The sequence below is a fragment of the Ascaphus truei genome, chromosome 3 (genome assembly GCF_040206685.1).
Source record: "Ascaphus truei isolate aAscTru1 chromosome 3, aAscTru1.hap1, whole genome shotgun sequence".
Lineage (NCBI taxonomy): Eukaryota > Metazoa > Chordata > Amphibia > Anura > Ascaphidae > Ascaphus > Ascaphus truei.
In genome coordinates this window covers 107,794,986-107,818,639 of record NC_134485.1, presented here as the reverse complement: position 1 = coordinate 107,818,639, position 23,654 = coordinate 107,794,986, and the positions used below count along the sequence as shown (strand labels likewise).

At 46.9% G+C, this 23,654-nt stretch overlaps 1 protein-coding gene across 1 annotated transcript in view; it reads left to right on the top strand.

Annotated features, from left to right (window-relative positions):
* DPH1 (diphthamide biosynthesis 1) overlaps positions 1-23,654 on the top strand; it is a 128,737-nt gene that overhangs the window by 5,737 nt on the left and 99,346 nt on the right. The window contains exons 2-3 of the mRNA XM_075593078.1: positions 20,451-20,604; positions 22,732-22,795. Of these exons, the coding sequence (XP_075449193.1) occupies positions 20,451-20,604; positions 22,732-22,795 (218 nt within the window). The remainder of the gene's footprint in view (positions 1-20,450; positions 20,605-22,731; positions 22,796-23,654) is intronic.

The window sequence follows — 23,654 nt, the reverse complement described above, 5'->3', positions numbered from 1 at the left end:
TGGATTTTAGGGGGGCGGGGGGGTTGTTCAAAACTATTTGCAGGAAAAGGAACTATTTCGCCCGTCCGTACCTGTAGCCTATTGGCCTTCATGACACAGCAGATTTAGACACTAGAAATTAACAAGGGTTTCGCAAGATATTGGATAAGTGTGATTTGGCTGCAGGGACCACCCTTTAAAAAAAAAAAAAAAAAGTAGGGGCTTACCGACATTAGTACATCCGATCACCGTAATAATAATACAAAAAAATTGCATTTTCAAATCTTTTAGTAGTGCAGTTTTTGCTAGAAAATATTATAGTAAACCATTTCCCCCCCCCCCTTTTGCAGGGGTTCTTAAAAATTGAACCGCTGTCATCTTTGTGCAGCTGTGGCAACAATGCATCAAACTAATGTACCCTCCCTGCCCAGCTCCCGAGAGAGGTTACATTGGTGTAGAAGGCATTGGTTTAAATTGTCTCAGGGGCTGTCCGTGGTCCGCTGGGTGATGGGAAAGATGGGCGCCAGGAGTTTTTCTTGTGCATCCTCAATCTTTATTAATGTCCAATGCTTGGGAGCACTGCACTCACAGAACATATCGATTGATCAATAGTTGCTCTTCTTTTCATCCATACTGATTTTACTGTTTATGCAGGAGTTCCCTGAGAGCCCACTCATAACACACATGGGAGGTGTATGTAATTGTTACTTAATTGCTACGCCCCCCCCCCCCTTTCTTATCACCATCCTTGAAGTCCCTTTTGCCTTGGGCACTGCTGCGATCCTGGCCTGCTCTGTGTAACATTACTTCCCAAATCCTGCTCTGGAACTGATTCTTCGACACTGTGGATGGGGATCTGCTTGTAGGGCTGATCCCACGACATCATGGTGGGACTTATGCCTCAGTGGGCCAAGCAGGTCTGCATTCCCTTCCTTGGGACATGCACTTATTTCATATGGCCATACTAAAGGATCCTAACGGCTAGGGCACTGTCCCTGTGTCAAACACAATAATAGGGGGGCCTGACCTAAGCTATACTTTGGGGAACATCATCCCTACCGCTAATCTCTGAAACTTCTCCTGCTGCCATTCTGGAACTCTTCCCCCCAGAATCCTGTGCTCCTCTCCTATATACCTCGTATTACACCGTACTGCTGTGTCAACATTAGGATGAGCTTAGGCTGCGATTATACAGAAAAACGCCCATGGTGTCGCCCGTAGCGACGCCCCACGGCGCAAAAACAAGTTTGTTAGCTCCGGGAAAACTGCATATACCAAATGCGACGGTCTCCCCGCTTGCTACTGCAATGCGGGCAACAGTTGCAGTGTTTTCAAAATTTGTTTTCGGGTTGCAACTGCTGCATCACGTGACGCGACCATCCAATCAAAAAGCAGATTGCAGCCGTGCGCGCAGTAGCCAGTGCTTGTGCACAAGTCGCTCTGCGACGTCACAGATGCGTGCGCCCTGCAGTTGGGCTGTATAATCGCAGCCTTAACCTCTGCTCTACTTTTAACTCCTAGTGTACTTTAGTTACCTACACCAGGGTGGGCGTTACACAAATGTGAAAAAAAAAGTTGTGTGTGCTGTGCACGCGCATTTAAAGGGAAACTTCTTGGTCTTTGGTCACTGTTTTTGTAACAGATATTGTTTGTGATATTTTCAATTAAAATTCAAAACACGATGTCAGTGACAAAACTTCAACGAAGTTTGACTTAGCACGCGCGTGCTCAGCACACACCAGTTTTAGCTATTTGCACTTATATAGTTATGCTAACTGTGTGTGTGAATCTTTGTGTGTCTGTGTGCGTGTTCGTCTCTGTGTGTGTGTGTCTCTGATGCCGGTGTCTCCCAAGCTGGGTGGTTGTTGTTGCTCCTGCGAATGAGCGGAGCGCCGAGGATGGCCGGCACTGCGCATGTGCGGCGAGACCCGGCATAGTGTTTTTTTTTGCGCAAGTGCGACGGCAACTTATTAGTACTGTGACATCACTCGCGTTACGGTTTTTCATTACAAAGCAAAACCTTGTAGGCGTTAGTCACTTCTAAAAAGCTTGTTTATGCTGATTGGGGTTTTAGGCTTCTTGGCCTAAACCTGAAAAATATTTTAGACCTCTTCATGGAAGAGATGAGTTTGGCCATAGACCTCCAATGGGCATAATGACTAGACATTTGTCCTTCCTTGTTCTCCAGTGAAAAACTAGAGGCAGACGTCAAGATAACAATTGTGTATTTTAATTTGTTAAGAAGGGCCAACATATTAAAGGAGCAATCCACGCAATATCCTACTTTTTTTTTATTTTATTTTTTAAATCTGTTCTGTAGTATTAGATAATATTTACTACATTATAAAAAAAAAATTCAACTCTTAATGGCATTTTAATTAGTTTATTTATTTATTTTTTTTTAAATATACTGAGCAAATTTTAGCCCACCTTCCCAGCAGTGCAAGATCTTGTAACACTTTCCTGTTTGTGATCATTTGTTGCCAATATTCCCAGCAGTTTGAGCTGCAAACTGCAATAATAGATACTGTTACTTTAGTAATATCAGGATGTTTTTGCTGCTGAGTTACACGCACTGAAGAATGAATTGAAACAAACAAAGGCAGCCATTTAGTGAACCCTGGGAAGCAGAATCTGCTGCTGGTAGATCATGGGAGAATGAAGTGATCGGCAGCTTAGGTAACTCGTTTTTAATAAAGGTAATCAAAGGCTGCATATATTAAAAGTGTATGTTTTATTTTTTTAAATGTCGCTTGGATTGCCTCTTTAATAAAATGATCAAGCTAAGTCATACCATCTGCTGTCCAACTGTCATATTAGCTGGTGTCCATTATGGCTCTGCCTCTGACAAGGACCATTAGGTAACAGCAGGAGGGGAGTGTTCAAAAAGGGTCATTTTAATATAGAGTTTTCATTTGGGACGGAGTTTCTTTAGCAGTGGTTTATCCCCATTGTTAGAAGCATCTACACTGCTAGATGAGTCACTGTCCTTCTTTTTTTTTTTTTTTTTGTATCTTTCTACTATTTATGGAGAGTGAAGTGAAGTTACATGTCTATGGTACCTGGAACTTCTTGTGCCTTAAAGCAGACGTTCCCAAACTCCAGCCCTCAAGGACCACAAACCGTGCAGGTGTAAGGTTGTCCTCTCAGCACAGGAGGCCCAATCATTTTGACAACTGATGCTCAAGCAGGGGTACAATATGCTTCAAACGTGCATGGTTAGTGGTCCTAGAGGACCAGAGTTGGGCACCTCGGCCATAAAAGACATCAGCAACGTGGCCACGTGGTAACCCCCCCGTTCCATTATTTTAAATGTTCGGAACTTCAAGGTTTAACAAAATAAATAAAAGGTTGGTGGGTGAAGCCTGCCTTTAAGGCATCTGTTACTGAACCTTAATGAAGGCCGGCACTTTAGGGGACCTTTATGACATTCATCTGAACACAAGTTTATTGCACGTTTTCTACGGAAAGATTGCGTTGGAGGAGTGTATGCCATCGGAAAAGGAAGTGGAGCCCCTCTACTTCCATTCCCGTCACTGGGGGATGGATGCAACCACCTGATCCCCCACACAACACAATCATGTGGTCCTAGTCTGGGAAGACTTGCAGCACCTGGCTGCAGAAAGGCTGTTATAAAGGAGAAGGGGGATGATATCTGCTTCATTGGGATTTCAAGGTGTTTTGGTAGTTGTAATGGTCTTGTAGAACTCGGCGTAGGCTATGATACCTTTTTTAAGGGGCTAACATTCGAGTTCTTTACTTGATGTGAGGTTTCAGAAGCTCTGCATGCTAAATGTAATATAGATGTCAGTACAAAGGGTTTCTATGGTAACACCTATAGCCGACGGTACCAAAGGTTTCTATGGTTCTTAAACTTCTTCTGAGCCAAAGAAGCTTTTCTTGGGTGCGGGAAATTTCCACAGGCTAATCTCTGAGGTTTAAGAAGCACTTAGACCAGCATTTCAAAGCTCGAGCCTATCTTTAAAATACCAGTGACACCCAGAATTCTTTTATGCCATTGTTTCCCATGTAAGAGAGGTGTTACATATTGGATTTACAAATTGCTCTTTTAAAAAAAAAAAACAAACAAAGTTTTACTGTGATTTTAAATGCAATGTTTCTGTTTTCTATTCTTTTTCTTTTATGTTTAAAGTTGCATATTTTTTTTTTTTTGTGTGTACCCTTTTTTTAAAATGTTCTTACTTTATGAATGTTCAACACATACTGTACTTGTGGGTAAAGGTTATAAACTCTGAAGGTGCTGTTCGGGTTGTTGAAGTCAATAGGGATTTTTGTCTGAAAACGTCCCTAATGACTGCTTCGAAGTACATCAGCTGTATCCCTGTGGGCTGTGACAATAGAATGATGAGAAGGCACTTGGGCTGCGGCCCTGGTGTTGGCCGCCAGCCTGGCAGGTGTGCATGCAGCTGAGTTCCCCGGTCTGCACTGAGCTGCAGGGGGGAAGACCGGGTGGGTATGGCGGAGGCGTGGCCATGACGTCACTTGGCAGGTTCACTGTCATTGGCTGAACTGCCGGGGGGCGTGGCCAGCACTCTTGCCAATTCTGAAGACCGTTTTTCTGTCTTCAGAAAAATCTGCCTGCGCAGCGGCCAAGGTAGGTAGCGGGCACGGCCCTATTGAGGGGCAGTTCTTGTCCCTGCTGCAGCGGGGACCTTGCCTTGGGGAGGCTAGATCGCTGTGTAACAAGAAATCCAATGAATCCACTTACACTGGCGACACACTTTATTCGAGCTCGGCTAGTCCCACGAATTCGGGTATACCCGGGTGTATTGAGGTTTGTGACTGTTTTCTGCCCGAGTGCATTGGGTTATTTTCCAGGCAGGGATTGAAGCATTTTATTCCCGCTGGCTGCAATACTGCACAGTATATATATATATACTGCATTACAATTCATGAATTTATGCCATCTGGTAGACACGCGAAGCATTGCAGCCTATTAAATCCTAATCATTATCATTTAACAGATCAGCCGCCCGTCAGCCAGGCATGAACCCAGGCTGGGAAGGCAAACGCAACGGGGCTTGTCAGAGGTGAGGAGCGGCGCATTCCAGGTATCTGCCAGGTACATACTGGGTATTTGCTCGAATAAAGTGTGTCGGTGCAGTATTTGTTCCACAATTTACAGTACAGCTAGTACAGTTCATACCTCTAGGAAACATTGGCCTATTTTGCAATTGTGTTCCGCAACCCCCTTTGCTAGTGTATAAAAGTTTGGGTAGTCTACACCATAGACTTGGGAGATTTGATCACCGTAAATGATAGATCACATTTGTTTATATATTTTTGTTGAATCCAATCTATGTGGTGGCTGTTTTTAGACGTAACTCTTGCCCAGTCTGTAATAACATGGTACTGGTCAGAAATGTAGACTTACATCATGGGTTAATTATCGTACTGATTATGTAATCTACCGGACCAAATGGCCTTGTGGGGAAAATGAATTGAGAACCAGCTTCGTCGAACAGAAGAGTAGAAAGTAGAATTAAAGGGGGACAAGATAACTGACGGTGCTCGTCTCCAATCGGGAAGCGGACCTGCAGGGCTGAGGTAGGGATGCAGAATAACCGACCAGAGCCCAGGGACAGAGTCCTGTTGGAGTATCCGAAGTCGGTATGCAGGCACAGGTCAGGGCTGGCGGCAGTGGTGCAAAGTCCAGTAAACGGGCAGAGGTCAGGGCTGGCAGAAAGCAGCGAGGTCGGGGTCACGGTCCGGGGTCAGCAGCAGGGGAATCCCAGCAGACAAAAGGGTAAGGCATGACAGCTTAGACAACAGGAACTGCAAACGTTGGAACCTTGCTCGCCGTCTCCCACTAGGAACTGCAGCCTTGTATAGCAGGCTGCCAGTAGGCAAAATGGCCAAACTGAGCAGAAGGGGCAGGCAACCTGGAAAACCCGAACCGCAGCAAAACCTGGCACGGATCGAGCAGAATCCTTACAATAACACTATCCTTGTCCAACACTGTTGAATTAATACACATCCAGTTTCCTCTTATTGGTATTGAAGTGGTATCCGGTCTAGTGGGGAGAAAAAATACATGGGGGAGTCTATAGAGCAGAATCACCTGGGGTTAGCGCAGGTAGCTGGAGCCAGGAATCCGGATCCTGTGGTGCGATGGTAGCAGAGTTCAGGGAGGAGCAGGCAGGTGGGGTAGTTAGGCGATCCAAGGTAAGTCTTAATTAGACTGTAAGCTCCTCGGGGACTCCTCTTCCTTGTTACTTTTATGTCTGAAGCACTTATTCCCATGATCTGTTATTTATATTATCTGTTATTTATTTGATTACCACGTGTATTACTACTGTGAAGTGCTACTGTATGTACATTAATGGCGCTATATAAATAAAGACATACAATACAATACAAGGGCAGACAGCAAACAGAAGAATGTTCAATCAAGCCACAGGTTGGAGCAGTGAGCAGAGCAGAGTAGACGACTTGCCGTATTCTGTACCAAGTTTTGGAAATAGACAGCAGGGGGCGTCCAGGTGGCGGTGGAAGAGGATAACCTGCCTCCAGGCACGCAAACTTGTTGTGACGCACTGGACGACAGGGCAGGTGCCGCCTGATAGGTCAGTGGAAGACATGCGATGTACTCCGCACAGCTGACTAAGGGGATGCCTCCCTGTACGTGGGTCCTGACAAGTGGTTAAAAGAAACAATCGGGGATTAGATTGGGACACATTTCTCCTACTAAGGGAGGGCTATTGGTTTTTCACTTCAGAATTCATAGACGCCACATGGATTGAACGCCAAACTTCAGTTGCAGTGTTTCCTCACCATATGCTAAATCAACCACGACTAGTTGTATATCATGAACATGTTTGTGGCAATTTTTGCAATTTTTCAAAACCTATATATATATTTTTTTTGTTGAGAAAACCCATATATATATATATATATATATATATATATATATATATATATATATATATATATATATATATATATATATATATATATATATATATATATATATATATAATTTTAAAACCAATATATGTTTAAACATGATTTAGATGTCCTTTTTGTGTCTGTGTTTGTGAGGATCGGTCTCAGGTCCCGTGACGACATGGGTGACCAAGGAAGCTACGCGCAAGCGCCGCATTGCCAGACAAGGAGATACCTCAGTCTTCGGGCTCAGGCCCCGCCCCACGACACGGGTAACGTGCCACGCACAGAAACTGTGCTCGTGCGTCGCGCTACGAGGATCACACGAGGCGTTGATCCGGAATCAACTGCGACACTCCGCCTCCTGACTACTGATTGGGCGGATGAACACTGAGTGGGCGTTTGATATCTGTGGCAGCTATCCTGCTCATTGGCTACCTGCTCTTTATGTCCTCAGCCGGCCCTCTGGCAAATTGGCTGAGCATAACCCTTCGTTGCTTAACGTAGTGCTTACCCCAAGCATCCTGTTCCTAGTCCTGTTGCCTTGTGCATTTTGCTCCTGTCTTGTATTCTTAGTGTTTGACCTCGGCTTGTACCTGGACCCTGACTTCTCCAATCCTGGACCTCGGCTTGCACCTGGAACTCTACCATCTCTACCCCTGGACCACGGCTACCCCCTACGACCACTCGACTTCTCCAACCCTTGACCACGGCGAGTATCACGACTATTCTCACTTCTCCAACCCTGACCCGGCTATACGACCTGCACTCCAGACACGATCTCGCGGCTGGAGGTCGTGTACCCTAACATCCCCACCTTGACTTCGCGGTCCCGTCCTGTTTGTGGGGAACACCCGTTACAATTTAGTTCTGTAATCATTGTAGTATTGATTCTTGGTATTGTTTACTTTGTTGCTAGGTTATTACCGCTTTGCTGGAAGTCCTGCCCGGCAGCGGAAGTCGCTATGAAGAATACTCGCTCATTGATGTATACGGGTCACAAGGCAACAATGGTATTTGTGACATTACCGGATATGATGTTCCCTTCCATTTAGGCTCTGGGTTACTATGACAACCATTGTATACAGTTGTTTATTAGCAACAATTTGGTCTATGATTTTATCGAATGTGGCGTTGTAGAGCAGCGGTGCACAAGATTTTTTTTAGGTGGGTGTGGCCGGTTGCAGAGGTCCTGCGCTCTTCCCCAAGGCATTTGCGGGATCGCGCGAGACCTCTGAGACCTCGATTCAGTCGGCTTCAGGACGCGTGACCATGGCAGCGCGGCGTCAAGGTTGCCACGGACGCCACGCGAGGTAAGGGGAGGTGCGGAACAATGGAGGAGAGCAGGCGGGGTGGGGGAGAAAGCGCAGCGAAAAAAGTTTCTGCACCCCTGGTGTAGATATTCCTGTTTATCATATGCCAGATGTGAATTTTTGATGTGCAAATGTTTGTTTATTTTATGTTCATATGACTTCTAACATTGTCCTGATGAAAGGTCCTGTTCGACCGAAACATCGATTTTGTTATCTCCATAAAATGCAAGGTTTTTTTTATTTTTTTTTAATAAATATTTTGTAATTCTTGATGTGCTTTTAACTTTCTTCTCCCCCCAACCCCTAAATTTTGTGATTTTTGTGTAGGTGTCAGTGTACACAGTCGATAGCACACATTTGTTTCTCCTTTTTTTTTTTTTTTTTTCCAGCCAACACTAGAATGTCACGACACCCTATTTAAGGCCGTGATTACACCGAAAATCGCTGGTGGCGTCGCATTGCGTGACGCCGCATGGCTGAAAACAAGATACAAAAAAGCTATTCAAGTGAACTTGCCAGTACGCCTCCTGGAGCTGCAGGGCGGCTGACTCCGGAAGCGATTTGGAAAATTGTTTCTGGCTGGCGATGGCTGCGTCATTATCTTCTCCCCTGTATTATCAAGATGCTGCTTGGCGGCAGCGCAGGGTTACGTCACCGGATCGCGCTGCCGCTCAGCGGCATCTGGTATAATCAAGGCCTAAGACTGCGCTTATTGTGTTGGCGACGCAACCGTCGCGTCAAAACAAATGCATTGTCGGAGTTTATAGTTCACGCGACAGCGCTACCAAAAATCCGGTAGTCAGTGATATTTGATTTTTCCGGTGACGGTCTCCCCCTTGCTTTCAATCAGGAGCTTCTCCGTGCCTCTGCCCTCCCCCTTTTGTGACGTCACTGGCCTTGTTGCCAGCGACGTCGCCTAAACTTAAAATATAACTTTTGCAATGGCGACGGTTGACGTCATCGGTTGCGTCTCCGGCACTATAAGCGCGGCCTAAGGATCACCAGTTTAGAGGCTTTATTAATAGCTTGCTCAGGTTTCGCTAAAATAAGTGTTCTTGGCTGTCATATGCTCTTGCAGGTGGTTTAGTTCTGGAACCTCTACTTTTAAAGCGGGAGTCTGCCATACACATGCAGGGAACAGGTTTGTAATGCTGTGTAGAGGTATCAGGTTGGAATAGTATCCTTGGGGAGAAACTCTCCGTTAAAGCTGCAGTTCAGTCAATATCCTGCATGTGTGTTTTTTTTTAATAAATCAGTTCTGTAGTAAGAAAAAATACTTTTAGCATTTTCTTTTTTTAAAAAAATGACTTTTAAAGACCAATTTTCTTGTATTCTATTTTAACAGCCATTTGCTAAGGCACTGCCCCTTCATGTCCTGTCACAAGCCCTGGCACACCCCTTTGTCAGCCCTGCCCTCCCTCTAGCACATGTCAGTGCAGGAGTGCTCATGAATATTCATGAGCTTCCACTGACAGACAAGCAGAATATAAACAGATCCCTTCACTAATTATGTCACCAAATTTCGACCTATCAATACATGGAGAACGAATTGACCTGCAGCTATATAGTTCTTTAGGTAATTAGAGATTGCACACATAAAACTATTGAAGTAAAAAAATAAATTAAAAAAAAAAAAAAGGCTGAACTGCAGCTTTAAATATTTGCAGCACAGCCCGCTCGCAGACAGCTGTTGCTTGTCCTAATGAAGTTGTCATTACGACCAGTAAGGCTCAGTACACAGTCAGGGCTTTAGCCAGTGTAAGTTCTTTAAGCACTGCCTAATTCCCATGCAGACTGAAACATTTTTGCAATTCTTTTCTCATTTCTTGGCACCTGTTAACACTTGAAATAAAGATGCACAGAATTCCCATGTAGCAGGTAAAAACAAACAACCCCCTCCCCCCATAACATTTAAGTATTTGTAAAAATATACATCCTGTTCATTTTTCTTGTCTGCCATCATTACAAATGCTAAAATAAGCATTTTATCACTCGAGCTTCATCCCATCTTAATTTCAGCCAAAAGTCTGTTATTTGAGGACAATAGCTGCAGATTGCAACATCATGAGGAACTCCTGTTAAATAGCTACATTACCAATAAAAAGATGGGTACTCTGGGCTGCACCTTTTTAAGTACTAGAGAACTGATTCCCGACAGGAAGTTCGGAAGGCAAACTAGGGATTCGTTAAGTGTATCCAAGGGGTTGCCAGAAAATATGTAATGGTTGATCCCAGGTAGGATTGGATTCCTGAGCCCTTATGGGATTTAGTAAGGCCTCAAACGGCATCTTGGCATGGGGGGTGATAGTTGTCAATTGCAGTAGCGGCTTCCAAAATCGCTCCCCACAATGCTTTGCATTTATAGCGGCAAGGCATTTTGGGGAATGGCTTTCATTGCTCCCACAGTAAGGCCGCGTCCATAAGTAGCCCGACTGTGTGCACGAGGCGAATAAAAGACCGTGCCTCTGAGGCACGCCATAGAGCGCGCCATTACCGAGCAGACAAAATCATTTGATTTTTGTTGCACAACGGCTGGATCACGTGAGCGGTTCAGCCAATGAGGGCAAACTATCTTCGTGACGCCACGCCTCCCTGTCGTGTCTCCCCCTAGGTCACAAATCGCCTTTGCGGCAGGCGTGTTTGACGTCATGTGCTCCGTCGCGCGCGCCTTGTATAGCCTCCGCCTATGTGACCGCTATTCCACCCCTTACAGACTTAAGAGGCAGTTAGTATCTTATTAATCGTGTGTTTTCCCCCTCCTCCCACGAGCTCTGGAGACTTTACTGCTTGGAATCAGTCAGATGGTTTTGTTAGCAATAGTCTGACTCGGCAATAAGTTTTATTAGGGGTTCCCAGAACATATTCTTTAGTAGTGGTGGCAAAATGTAAAAAGCTGGGAATCACTGTACTAGACTGGGGGGGCGCTAGATTTCTGGGGGGGGGGGGGGGTGCGTCAGTTATATAGGTCCTGCGCTCTCCCGCCAGGTATTTCCATTAAATAAAAAACAAAAAGAACGATTCCTAATTTTGTTAAACCCTTTGGCCAAAGCATTTATAAGCCTGCATGCCACGTCAAGGCATGACCAGTATGCCGGTACCTACACTGAATATATGTAATTATTGTCGGATGGACTAGTGATAAAATGTGAGACAGCATATGCTTATGTTTGTAGTGCAATTAAAAGCCAGTATCATAGTTACCTTTCTGTAGAGGTAAAATGTGGGTGCACAAATTCCCTGGAGTGAATTTAATAAAACTTACACATTTCTTTCTGTCAGCCTTAGGCTGAGTCCATGGTAACTGCAGCCGTGCGGAGGCGCGCTGAGGCTGAGGGAAAGCGGGTGCTTTCCCTGGCCTTAGTTCGCGCGCCGTCGGGGGGCGGGCCAGTGACGTCATGGAGCTGGTTCGCCCTCATTGGGCGAACCGCTCACGTGACCGGCCCTGCGCTCCCGTGAGCGCCGAAATGAAAAACATTTTAAGACCTACGCCTCCGCACGCCTGCGGACGCGTGTGTGAGCCCCTGCTAAAGCCGCTCTCATTGCGGCTGCAGGGGCTCACTGACGAGCGTCAGCGCGCCTCAGCACGGGTCAGCGCCTAAGCGCTGACCATGGACTTGGCCTTATACATTCACCTACTCTTCAATGGAGGGTGATGTCCAGACTGACACTGGGGTGTATTGTACCTGCACTAATTGGAAAATTGGTAGGGGCTCTGTTAAATGTCTGTCAATTTAAATGCCCGGGACCGCGCAATACATCTATAACACCCTTCCCTTCCAACGACGCGTCGTCATGGTAACCCGGCATCAAATGACGTTGCGGGGTCAGATGTCACTTTATCATGGCAACGTGACATCACATGACCCTGCGCGTCAGTTAATGTAGGGTGGGGGGGCGCCGAGGAGAGCAGGCAGGGGTGCGCACGGGGAAAAGTTTGTGCACCCCTGTACTAGACTATACTGGTGTACAGTATGTGGCGCACTGTAGATGTTTTTGTCTCTGCATGTCTAATGCATAACACACTTGTCAAGGGGGACACAACATCTGGATTACATATCAGTTTGTATAGTCAAGGGGGTAGTACAAAAGTGATTACTGACATTTGTGGATAGTATTGCCATGGAACACCCTTACGGTCTTGCTTGACCGTGTAGTCTTGGCGTCACAGAGGTGTATTTGCAAATGTTTGATAAAATGGCACTTCTATGGAATTTGTTTTTATTTTGGATGTTTACACCTGAGGTTGATCTCTTGAACAAATAGGTTCATGCCACCTCAGACTTGGAGGACTTCAATGACCAAAAGAGGAGTCAAATACAGGCATACCCCGCATTAACGTACGCAATGGGACCGGAGCATGTATGTAAAACGAAAATGTACTTATAGTGAAGCACTCCCTCTTTTCCCACTTATCGATGCTTCGGTACAGGTAGGGAGCCGGTATTACTCTTCAGGACGTGCTGACAGGCGCAAGCTGCCGGTTGCCTATTGGGCGAGGGGAATCAGCGTGTCACTACTACGGCGGTCTGTAGGGCAGAATAAGTGTCTGTACTCGCAAAGCCAGAGTACGGGCAGGGGTATGGTGCTATTGAAAATATGTCCTTACTCGCGAGTGTTCTTCAAGTGAGTGTCCTTAAACCAGGGTATGCCTGTATGTACCAGTTGCAGGAGCATGTTTTATACATACCAATGTAATACTGCATTGAACAAAGTCTCCCAAAACTGCCTCTACTACTATTGGCATCAGCTTAAAGCTGCAGTTCAAGCTGTTTCATTTTTTTTTCCATTCAATATGTGCATCAATACAATCTACACACTGACAAGTGATTAACTAAGTTGCCAATCGATCCGTTCTCATGCGATCGATCGGCGAAGATTCGGCTCGGGGTTCACTAACTGCATCTTGGGTCCTCTTTTGCTGCACTGACAGATTCAATTGGTTAACTGCTAGAGAGAAGGCAGGGCTCAAAAAAGGTGATGCTGTTTCAGAAGGGGAAGGGGATGTGACTTTGTAAATGGTTGCTATAGGAATAAAAATGCTTGTTACATAGGAACAGCGTGCGCAAGCTTTTTGAGCTGTGGCCCCCTTCCTGGGAGCCACAGCGTTCGCGCGCGCCCCTGTCACGATTGTGCTCGCCACAAACCGGGTGCGGACCGCGGGGCTGAGGTGGGGAGGTATATACACCGACCTTAGGCCACGGAGTGCGGATTCTGTGGTCAGACATAGCCGGGTCAGGGTTGTAGAAAGCAGCGTTAACGTTATCCATGCTGGGGTCAAGGCAGGCGGCACAGGAGCGGTGGTCGAGGATACAAGCGAGGGTCGGCAACGGGAAGGCAGGTGCGTGGTGCTTCAGCGTAAAAAACAAACTTCGAGCGAAGCCGCTTCAGCGTAGAAAGGGACCCTGTAAGGAGGACAGGGGTAGGACAGCACGAAGGCCTCTGCAAGGAGGATATGCAGCCAGGCCACAAGAACTATGAAGCTTAGCACTGGAGATTCAGCACAGGAACAGATTGGTCCGCAGGTCGGCCAAGAGGGAACAAGCAAGGAGCTTGTGGCCAGCACAGTGACACCAAAGGAGGTTTGGATTATGCATAAATCCTGGAGGGAAGTGCTGACTCCAAATAGCACAGGAAGCCAATCAGGCCAGAGCTGCACATGAGGCAGCAAGAAGCAGGGGATTGCATGAGCAGAGCGGGTTTGTCTGGAACCTGCATAGCTCTGTAAGGAATGGGTTCCAGCCAAACCTTGGGGCGGATTTCTTACAGCCCCCAACTCTCCCAATGGCTCGGCGTCAAATGACATTGCGGGTCATGTCACGTGACCCCACCGCGTCAAATCGTTGCCATGGCGACCCGACTGGCAGCAGGTAAGTGAGTTACAGAGGCCTCACGCCTCGCCCAGCATTTATTTTAAATGCCATGGGGAAGAGCTCAGGGACCTCTGTAACCGCCCGCGCCCCCCCATGAAATTCTCCCGCCCCCCTGGGGGTCGCCCCTCCCCCCCCCCCTGTTTACACACCTGTGCATTAGAATACATTAAAAATTTCTTTAAAATTATAATGACTGCGACGTGTCACTGGAGACCAGGACTTTTACCACATTTTATCCCGGGATCATTCACTAGGCATAACACAGTAGTGGTATAAAATGAGGTTTATTCGGGCAAACCCGCGTACACACAATGAAATACAAAGATGCTGGGGGTGAAATCTGGGCTAAAATAGGTGCAGGGCACCTGTTTCGGAAGGCTTACCCTGACCAGGATATACACCCGGGCTGCCTGGTTCTCTTTTCGGCTAAAGCTCCTAGCCGTGACCGCTACGTTCCAAAACGAGAACTTGGACCTCGCGTCTGACTTAGTCTCTGCAGGGCAGGCTTTACTAGCTTCCAAACGAAGCCGGTAGCTCTGCTATTTGGAACAGAGCAACTTTGAAAAGCCCGCCCTTGCGTTGACTCAAGCCACAAGATGGTCTGGTTCTCTGACTGGGGCTTCTCCTTACATACCTTCCGCTTTTCTATGTTCAGCATGGAAGAAGGAGGAGCGACCAAGCAGAGCATGGGAATTCCTCCCTGCCAGCCAATAGTTATAGGGGCTTGTCCTTTGGCTGACGTCAGAGGAAGGGGCGTGCGAAGATGGCCCGCGATGCCCTGTGGGCGGGACATACGAATGGACCAATGGGAAACGAGCTGACATTCTGCCGCTTCCCCCAGTCAACCCATTGCCACCTACTGGGCAGGCTCCACTGACTCTGGCAAACCAGAGCGTCCTCCCCGCAGGGGGTCTCTGTTATCTAGACTCAGTACTCTGCCCTGCCCCGGCCACTTAGCACCCCGACACCTCTCAACATCCCGTCTCCCCTTTGAACTAAGATGTCTATCCAGACTTCCCGGCACCTCTGTATATGCCCGGGCTGGCTGAATAGACATTTATAGTAAATGCACAAACCATAATAAAGTATGTTTTATTGCACAATAACTCTTGGAGACCCATATCTGTGAGGGAAATAGGACTGGGATATTTGGGCTCAAGTACAAAGAAGAAGAAGCAGCCACACGGTCTTACTCAAAAGGAGGTTTAATATGCCATAAAGTCCAACGTTTCGGCAGTCAAATACTGCCTTTCTCAAGGTGAAGTCTCCTTCACCTTCACCTTGAGAAAGGCAGTATTTGACTGCCGAAACGTTGTACTTTATGGCATATTAAACCTCCTTTTGAGTAAGACCGTGTGCCTGCTTCTTGTTCTTCTTCTTTGTACTGGAACATTTGGGACTACACGAGCTCCCCAGGACCAGCGCTCCGGCAGCTAAGTACCCCACCTCTGTTACCATTGATATTGAGTGCGTGTCTCATCCTCTGTCTATATCTGGGCTCAAACCAGGAGTCTGGGGAACACTGGGCAGCCCCGGTGTAATTCCCCTCGCGTACCGGCAAATTGTGCCTGCATGCCGGGGATAATTAGGGGACTACCGGTAAATTTGGCCCCCGAACTCCTGCAAACAGAATATTTGCATTTCAACCCAAATACCCCACATAAAACTTGCACACAAGAAGTTTCATGTTTCTAGGGCAAAGGGAACATGTATACAGGAAAAGCAGGGGTCACTTTATTTTTCGCATGTATAACCCCTGGTCCCTGGCTTATGGTGCTAGGTAGCTGCCCGGGACCCCACGGTTCCAGGGGTAACCAGATGGGCTTAAACCATTATTGTATAGCCTGGTTACCCCCTACCGTCACACTACAAGTATTTTCTCATAGTACAGAACTGATTTATTTAAAAAAAACAAAAAAAAAAAAACACATAAGCTATTGCTTGGTCTGCAGCTTTAGAGCAGCAATACGGGTTCCATTTTGACTTATTTATTTTTTTAAACTTTTTTTTTATTTTGTAATTTTTTGTTTTATTAGAGGAGTGAAGCAGGGGGTCTCCGGATCTGAACTGTTAATTTCAGCTCCATGGAACCCCCTGCTTCCTGAGATACTTATCTCCCATAGGGGGTGCCGGTATCTCTCTTCAGTTTTAAATGCCCCAGTCACGCCAGCCAATAGGAAGCCACACACCGAATGACGTCACAGATTTCTATTGGCCACTGGGACATTTCAACGCCGCCATTATGTTAGGCACACAGTTTCTATAACTGCAGAGATACCTGCCTCTGCAGCGGTGCCGGTATCTCTGGAAGCTGAAATGAACACAGCTGCAAGGGTGCCTACAATGATAACCTTTATATATACTCCTTGTGCGCTCTGATCTTCAATACCATGTACAGTTCTGGGCACATCAACTGAAAGAGGACATGCTAGAACTGAAGGCGGTGAAGAGATGGACAATAAATTTAAAAGTCCTAGGTTAAGCGGCTAAAAAAACGTTTCTCCAGCCGTTCATCAACTTTGAACCAGTCCATGCTTTTTCGGATCGACCAATTAACATTTTCTTCATGTGTGAATAAAGTGCATTGACGTGTGCTTACAAAGGCATTGGAAGAATACCAATCTTTGTGTGGCTGGTGGTCCCCCCCGGGTGATGTTTGAGCCCCACTGGATTAAGGGTTCTTTAACCTTAGAACACCCAGGAGTGAGCAGAGACTAGGAAGGGTTATGAAATGACATTGAGAAAGTGAGCGGGGACCGAACTGATCTAACCAGGCAATGTTTATACAAGCAATAAAACACAACACGTTGCTTATTGTTGAGCATCTGAGGAGCTCATTAGGGCTGGATTTTGACACAAGACATGGCATTCTATTAATGGTGCTAAGAGGATTAACCACATTCATGGAAGATAAGTAGCTAAATGGCTGTTAGCAAGGTAGACAAGAAACGAAACCTCCATGACTCGTCTAGGAGCGCCTCCAGATGCAGAGGCAGAGAGGTTGACTAGGAAACTTTTGCTCCATTGAAATGTGTTGCAGGCCCCTGCAGCAGTGAGGGTGTTAATCAGTATCCTTTTAATAGTAGCTTTGCGGAGTCCCTCTGACAGACGCCTATCCCCCTCCCGACTCCCGACTAAATTCATTTGTTTAAATTCATTTTGTACAATGGTGAAATTAATTATGCAGATTTTTTTTCCTTTGGAGGTAATGTGGTTTGCAGCTTCAATATTCGTTTGTTGCAATTGTGCTCTGGGGGTCTCTGCATATTGTCTGCGATTATTATCAGGCGTTGGGCCGCTCTCATTTCAGGTTATTGACAGTTTCTGGGACGAGATGAACATAATTATTAAGCAATCGTTGTGCGGGGGAGAACGGGGGGGGGGGGGGTCTGAAACGTGAAAAGACATTCTCTTCATATTAAGCCTATATATCATGCTCTCCCCTGTGTGATGTTCTACCCCCTCCCCCCCTCCCCCCCCATAATCAGGGCCGCCAACAGAAATTGTGGGGCCCAGGACAAACATTTTAAGCAGGCCCCCCCCCCCACACTGTGTCGGCGGTATTGCGAGCCGCCCCCCCCCCCCCACCCCATTTCACACCGCACGAGAACCCCCTCTTCCCATGTATTTCTCTCCCTTCCGTCTCACCCCCTCTCACTCTCCCGCCTCGCATGTATTTCTCCCCCCTGCTTCGCACTCTTACTCCCTCTTTTCCTCACCCACCCCCTCTCTCCTCTCCCTCCGTCAATTACCCCACGCTCACTCCTTCCCTCCCCCTCACACAATTCCCCCCACAAGATATATACCAAAAACTTCCCACCCCCAAATACATCCAAAAAATCCCCACCCCCCAAATATATACAACCTGCCCCCCAATGCATACAAAAATCCCACCTACCCAATACATATTAAAAAAAACAATACATATAACCCCCCCACATAGATCTATCTAACACACACACACACACACACACACACACACACACACACACACACACACACACACACACACACACACCATATAAAAAAAAATCCTCACGAATACATATTAAAAATACCCTCACGAATACATATTAAAAATACCCTCACCAATACATATTAAAAATACCCTCACCAATACATATTAAAAATACCCTCACCAATACATATTAAAAAAAGATTTGCCTTGTGGATGATCAGGCTGGGTCCAGTGGATGTGGGGGCCCGTCGCATGCTGGGCTTGACCTCAGGCCAGGCCCGGCTGCTGGTTCTCACGGCCGGAACCTGACTCTCCCCTCAGCAGCAGCCTGCATCCCTCTGTCCCACGCCAAGCTTCCGACAGGCCTCCCTCTAATGCCGTTGCGCGCCGGAAGCAGAGAGTGCTGATGTCAGTGCTTCCGGTGCGCTGACGTCAGAGACCCGTCGGTGACAGAGGGATAGTCATGCAGGCTGCGTCTAAGGGAGAGCCGAGGCCCGGCAGACGAGCCTGGCCAGAGGTCGGGCCCTACTTGCTGGGCCCCCCCCGACTCATCGGGCCTGGGACGCCAACCCCGCAGACCCACCCTGTTGGCGGCCCTGCCCATAATATTGCCCAATGGCAATAAGTATCTATCCTCCTTCAGTGTTATTCTATATCCCTATAAACCGTTCGCTATCTGGCTCTGCACAAAGAAGGGGTTGTTTCTTCAGGTAGGGTAGAAGGGTGATATGGAAATCAAGGAATCTGCGCTCGTGCTGTCTTGTGGATCTCACCAAGGAACCCCTTGCAGCTATGTGTACGGAGCAACTCCCCAAGCGCTTCCGAGGGAGATCTCAGAATAACGAAAAGAAATATACACACAGCACACCGTGGATCAGTAAAAGATGTATCAATTTTAATACCTGGTCCAGAGTGACCAAACAATTGGTGAAAAATAACCAAAAACAATACACAATCATAAATATACTAAAAATCCGATATAAAACTAAACCAGACCTCAAATGAGTTATTTAAATAAAATCCGTACAGAAAAAGACCACAGGGAGGGGAGGGGGGGGGAGGGGCAGATACTAACCATAAGCTGCAGAGCGGTTGGCCGTGGCAGGTGCTGATATGACGTATGGACTGCACCGGCACTCGGCTGGTCTCTTCTCCCCTCGCGCTTCCTGGGTCCTCTGTCCCAGCCAATGGGTGAGCGAGTTGAACAGCCTCTCGTGACATCAACGTGTTTCGCAACAGTCCTGCCGAAGCACGCTGTTGCGAAACGCGTGGATGTCACGAGAGGCTGTTCAACGCGCTCACCCGTTGGTTGGGACAGAGGAACCAGGAAGCGCGAGGGGAGAAGAGACCAACCGAGTGCCGGTGCAGTCCAGACGTCACATCAGCACCTGCCACGGCCACCCACTCTGCAGCTTATGGTTACTATCTGTGCCCCCCCCCTCCCTGTGGTCTTTCTCTGTACGTATTTGCTTTAGTTAAATACCTCTCGAGTATTTTTAGGCTGTACGTGTGGTCTCACTTGTTGTGCCTGTGTTATTCTTTAGCCTCCTTTTTAGTTAATGGTCTGGTTTAGTTTATATTGATTTTTAGTATATTTATGATTATTGTGTTTTTGTGTGTGGTTATTTTTCACCAATTTAACCAATTGTTTGGTCACTCTGGACCAGGTATTAAAATTGATGTATCTTTTACTTATACCCGGTGCGCTGTGTGTATACCCTACCGGTATTGCCCTACACCCCTCTCCTTAGGTCAAGGGCCTGTTAAGGACGGCACATATTTATGAAATTATATACATAAATCATATTCTGTGCTAATTGTTTTTTCTACTGTTCAGGCTTTTGGTATAAAATTATTCTGACAGAACCATATGAAACGGTTCAAAGATGTCACATGATAAGAATTATGGTGTGTGTGTGTGTGTGTGTGTGTGTGTGTGTGTGTGTGTGTGTGTGTGTGTGTGTGTGTGTTACAACCAACGTCACACTGATGATACCCATTAAGATTGAAACATGTCTGAATGGTTTCTCTGACTTTGCATCTGATTCCCATGCTGTGCTTTAAAGCTGTGTTAACAGCGAGCATTAGCTTATATGGACTCCATGTAACAATGGTTTTTCAGACAAAAGGTGACACGTGTGCTCATTTGGCTGTCATTTCCCAGAATCCCTTGCTGCAGTGGAAGCACTGTATGTTGCGGATAATGGTGTGCTCGGAATGTGCTCACAAGTTATCTTTTTATTTGAATATATATATATTACACTCAACTTTATTTGTCTTACGGCTCCTCCTTGTTTGGTTATTTAAAGATAATCTATGGATACTTAAAATCTCAATTTTGACTAAGAATGATCGATATTTTATTTTTGAACCAATGTATCCATTTTGTCCTGGAATAATGAACAACTTCTTGCCTTCCTGCAGCTCGTACACCCTGTCCGTCGTGTGGCCAACCAGATCCCTGATACGATCTCCCAGAATCCTTTGCTGCTGGAAGCCATGGCAGCACTGCCTCAAAACTACAACTTTGAGGTTCCCAAGACCATTTGGAGGATCCAGCAAGCTTCAGCCAAGCGGGGTACGGCCGGAAAGGGGACCCTAGCAGAGGCATCGCTCGCACAGTCTGACCCAGGCCCTGTGTTTGACTTACTAGTGCATAGGGTTAGTTTCACCTTTCTCTTATGCTGCAAGAGGGCTCCTCACTTGCACGAGTCTTACAACGAGGAGGTAGGACTCAAGATCCCTCTCACTGTGTAAGAAGAAGGTGACACCTTCTAAACGCATTATGAAGAGAAAAAAAAGGTGTCAGTTGAATAGCTAACCGGAACACAGATTATCTCTTGTTGAAATGTAATCTGAACAACATCATGGGTTGCGTGTGAATAGAACATTCTAAAGAACTGTTTTGATTATGAATTCATTGTGTTCATGACAATTCTGAGCCAGTCAGAATGTTCCATTTGTGAACGTTTTATACTTAAGACAACTATAGTCGTAAAATAATGAGGTACCTGAGCTATATTGACTGAAGAATTGTAGTAGGATAAAGCTGCAGTTCACGCTGCCGTTTAAAAAAAAAAAAAAAAAAAAAAAAAAACAACAACAACAAAAACCCCATTCCCATTCAATATGTGCATCAATACAATCTGCACACTGACATGTGATTAGCTAAGCTGCAGATCGATCTGGTCTCCTGTAATCGATCGCTTGCTCGGGGGTTATTTAATTCAGTTCTTGCACAGCATTCTGGGCAATGTAGTTCCTGGAATATGATTGACTGGGCAGTTACTAGATACAATTGGTGCACTGCTAGAGAGAGGGCGGGGCTCAAGAGCCAGAGCCTATCAGAAGGGGAAGGGGCTGTCACTTTGGAAATGCTTCCTACATTTTTTTAAATGCTACAATTATTTTCTCATAGTACAGAACTGATTTATTACAAAAACACACATGTAGGATATTGCTTGAACTGCTGCTTTAATGTCTAAACCTTGTAGTACAGTTTATCTTGATGTTAATGCTTGTGTCTGATCTCTTGCTTAGATTTCCTATAATAATCCCATTTGGTCTGGATGCCTCTCGCTGTCCTGCATGCGCTTCCCCTTCCTCTCTAATCATTTCCATCTCCTGCTTCTCCTCTCGGTTGGTCTCCTATGTAATGCTATATTTGTCTATAAATAAACTTTCCCCTATTTTCTCGCCCATGCTAGCTGTCTGTCTCTCTTCTCACTTGTCTGCTTCTTTTAAGCTATTCTGAAAAATTATCCTTGTCATATCTTTAGATGTTTCTCTTTCTATCTCTCTCTTTTCTCTCTCTCTTTTCTCTGTCCCTTTATCGCTCATTTGTGCGCTCTCTTGTGCCCCCTCCTTGCGCGCTCTCTCGTGCCCCCTCCTTGAGCGCTCTCTCGCGCCCCCCTCCTTGCGCCCCCTCCTTGCGCTCTCTCGCGCCCCCTCCTTGCGCGGTCGTGCGCCCCCATCCCTTGCGCGGTCGCGCGCCCCCTCCTTGCGCGGTCGCGCACCCCCTCCTTGCGCGGTCGCGCGCCCCCTCCTTGCGCTCTCGCGCCCCCTCCTTGCGCTCTCGCGCCCCCTCCTTGCGCTCTCTTGCGCCCCCTCCTTGCGCTCTCTTGCGCCCCCCTCCTTGTGCTCGCACTCGCGCCCCCTCCTTGCTCTCGCGCCCCCTTCTTGCTCTCGCGCCCCCCTCCTTGCTCTCACGCCCCCTCCTTGTGCTCGCTCTCGCGCCCCCTCCTGGGCGCTCGCTCTATTCTGCCCCCTCCTGGCGCTCGCTCTATTCTGCCCCCTCCTGGCGCTCGCTCTATTCTGCCCCCTCCTGGCGCTCGCTCTATTCTGCCCCCTCCTGGCGCTCGCTCTATTCTGCCCCCTCCTGGCGCTCGCTCTATTCTGCCCCCTCCTTGCGCTCAGCTCTATTCTGCCCCCTCCTTGCGCTCGGCGCACTCTCATACAGTATGCTAGGTGTCCGTCTTCTCATGTGTTTGTATCGGGCTCTTTCTCGATCCTTTTAGTTTACCCTCTCATGGTTTTGTGCGTTGTTTTCCTGCCTCCCTCATGCAGAGGGCACATTTATCTTCCTGCCTCTCTGTCTTTTGTCTTTCATATGCTGCACAGACTGCCTGTCTCTCATTTTCAGCAACATGTTGTAATTAGGTGTGTCTCATGCTGAGGGCCTATCTTACGCAAATATCTTTTGTAGTTGCTTTACAGATGCCTGAAGGCCTCCTGATGTTTGCCTGCACGATCGCCGATATCATAGAGAGGTGAGAAGATCTGAGGAGGAACACTTTTAGGAGAGTGTAGCAGGATCCATTACACAGACCCAACTCCTGATTCATGTCTGAATATTGCGTGTGCACATACATACAGTATACTGATACATTGTGTTAACGCAGATATTAATGTATGTACTAGTGCATAGTGTGTATATGTGTGTGTATATGTATTTGTGTGTGTAATATAGTCTGTAAGGATCCCAAGAGATCCAGTATACCGGCACAGCACAAGAGATAATCACACAAAAGTGGTTTCTTGGGTGGAAATGCACACATATACCGGAATGTCAGGCATATGTGTGCATTTTGACCCAATAAACCACTTTTATGTGATTATCTCTTGTGCTGTGCCGGTATGCTGGATCTCTTGGGATCCTTACAGACTAACTATTTACCCTTTACTGTGCACCATACCTGCCTCTGAGGCTTTTTTTAGTGTGTGCTGCCATTCTCTGCCTCTCTCTCTCTCTGCCTCTCTCTCTCTCTGCCTCTCTCTCTCTCTGCCTCTCTCTCTCTCTGCTCTCTCTCTCTCTGCCTCTCTCTCTCTCTCTGCCTCTCTCTCTCTCTGCCTCTCTCTCTCTTTGCCTCTCTCTCTCTCTCTGCCTCTCTCTCTCTCTCTGCCTCTCTCTCTCTCTCTGCCCTCTCTCTCTCTCTGCCTCTCTCTCTCTCTCTGCCTCTCTCTGCCTCTCTCTCTCTCTCTGCCTCTCTCTCTCTCTCTGCCTCTCTCTCTCTCTCTCTCTCTCTGCCTCTCTCTCTCTGTCTGTGCCTCTCTCTCTCTGTGCCTCTCTCTCTCTCTGCCTCTCTCTCTCTCTCTCTCTGCCTCTCTCTCTCTCTCTCTCTCTCTCCT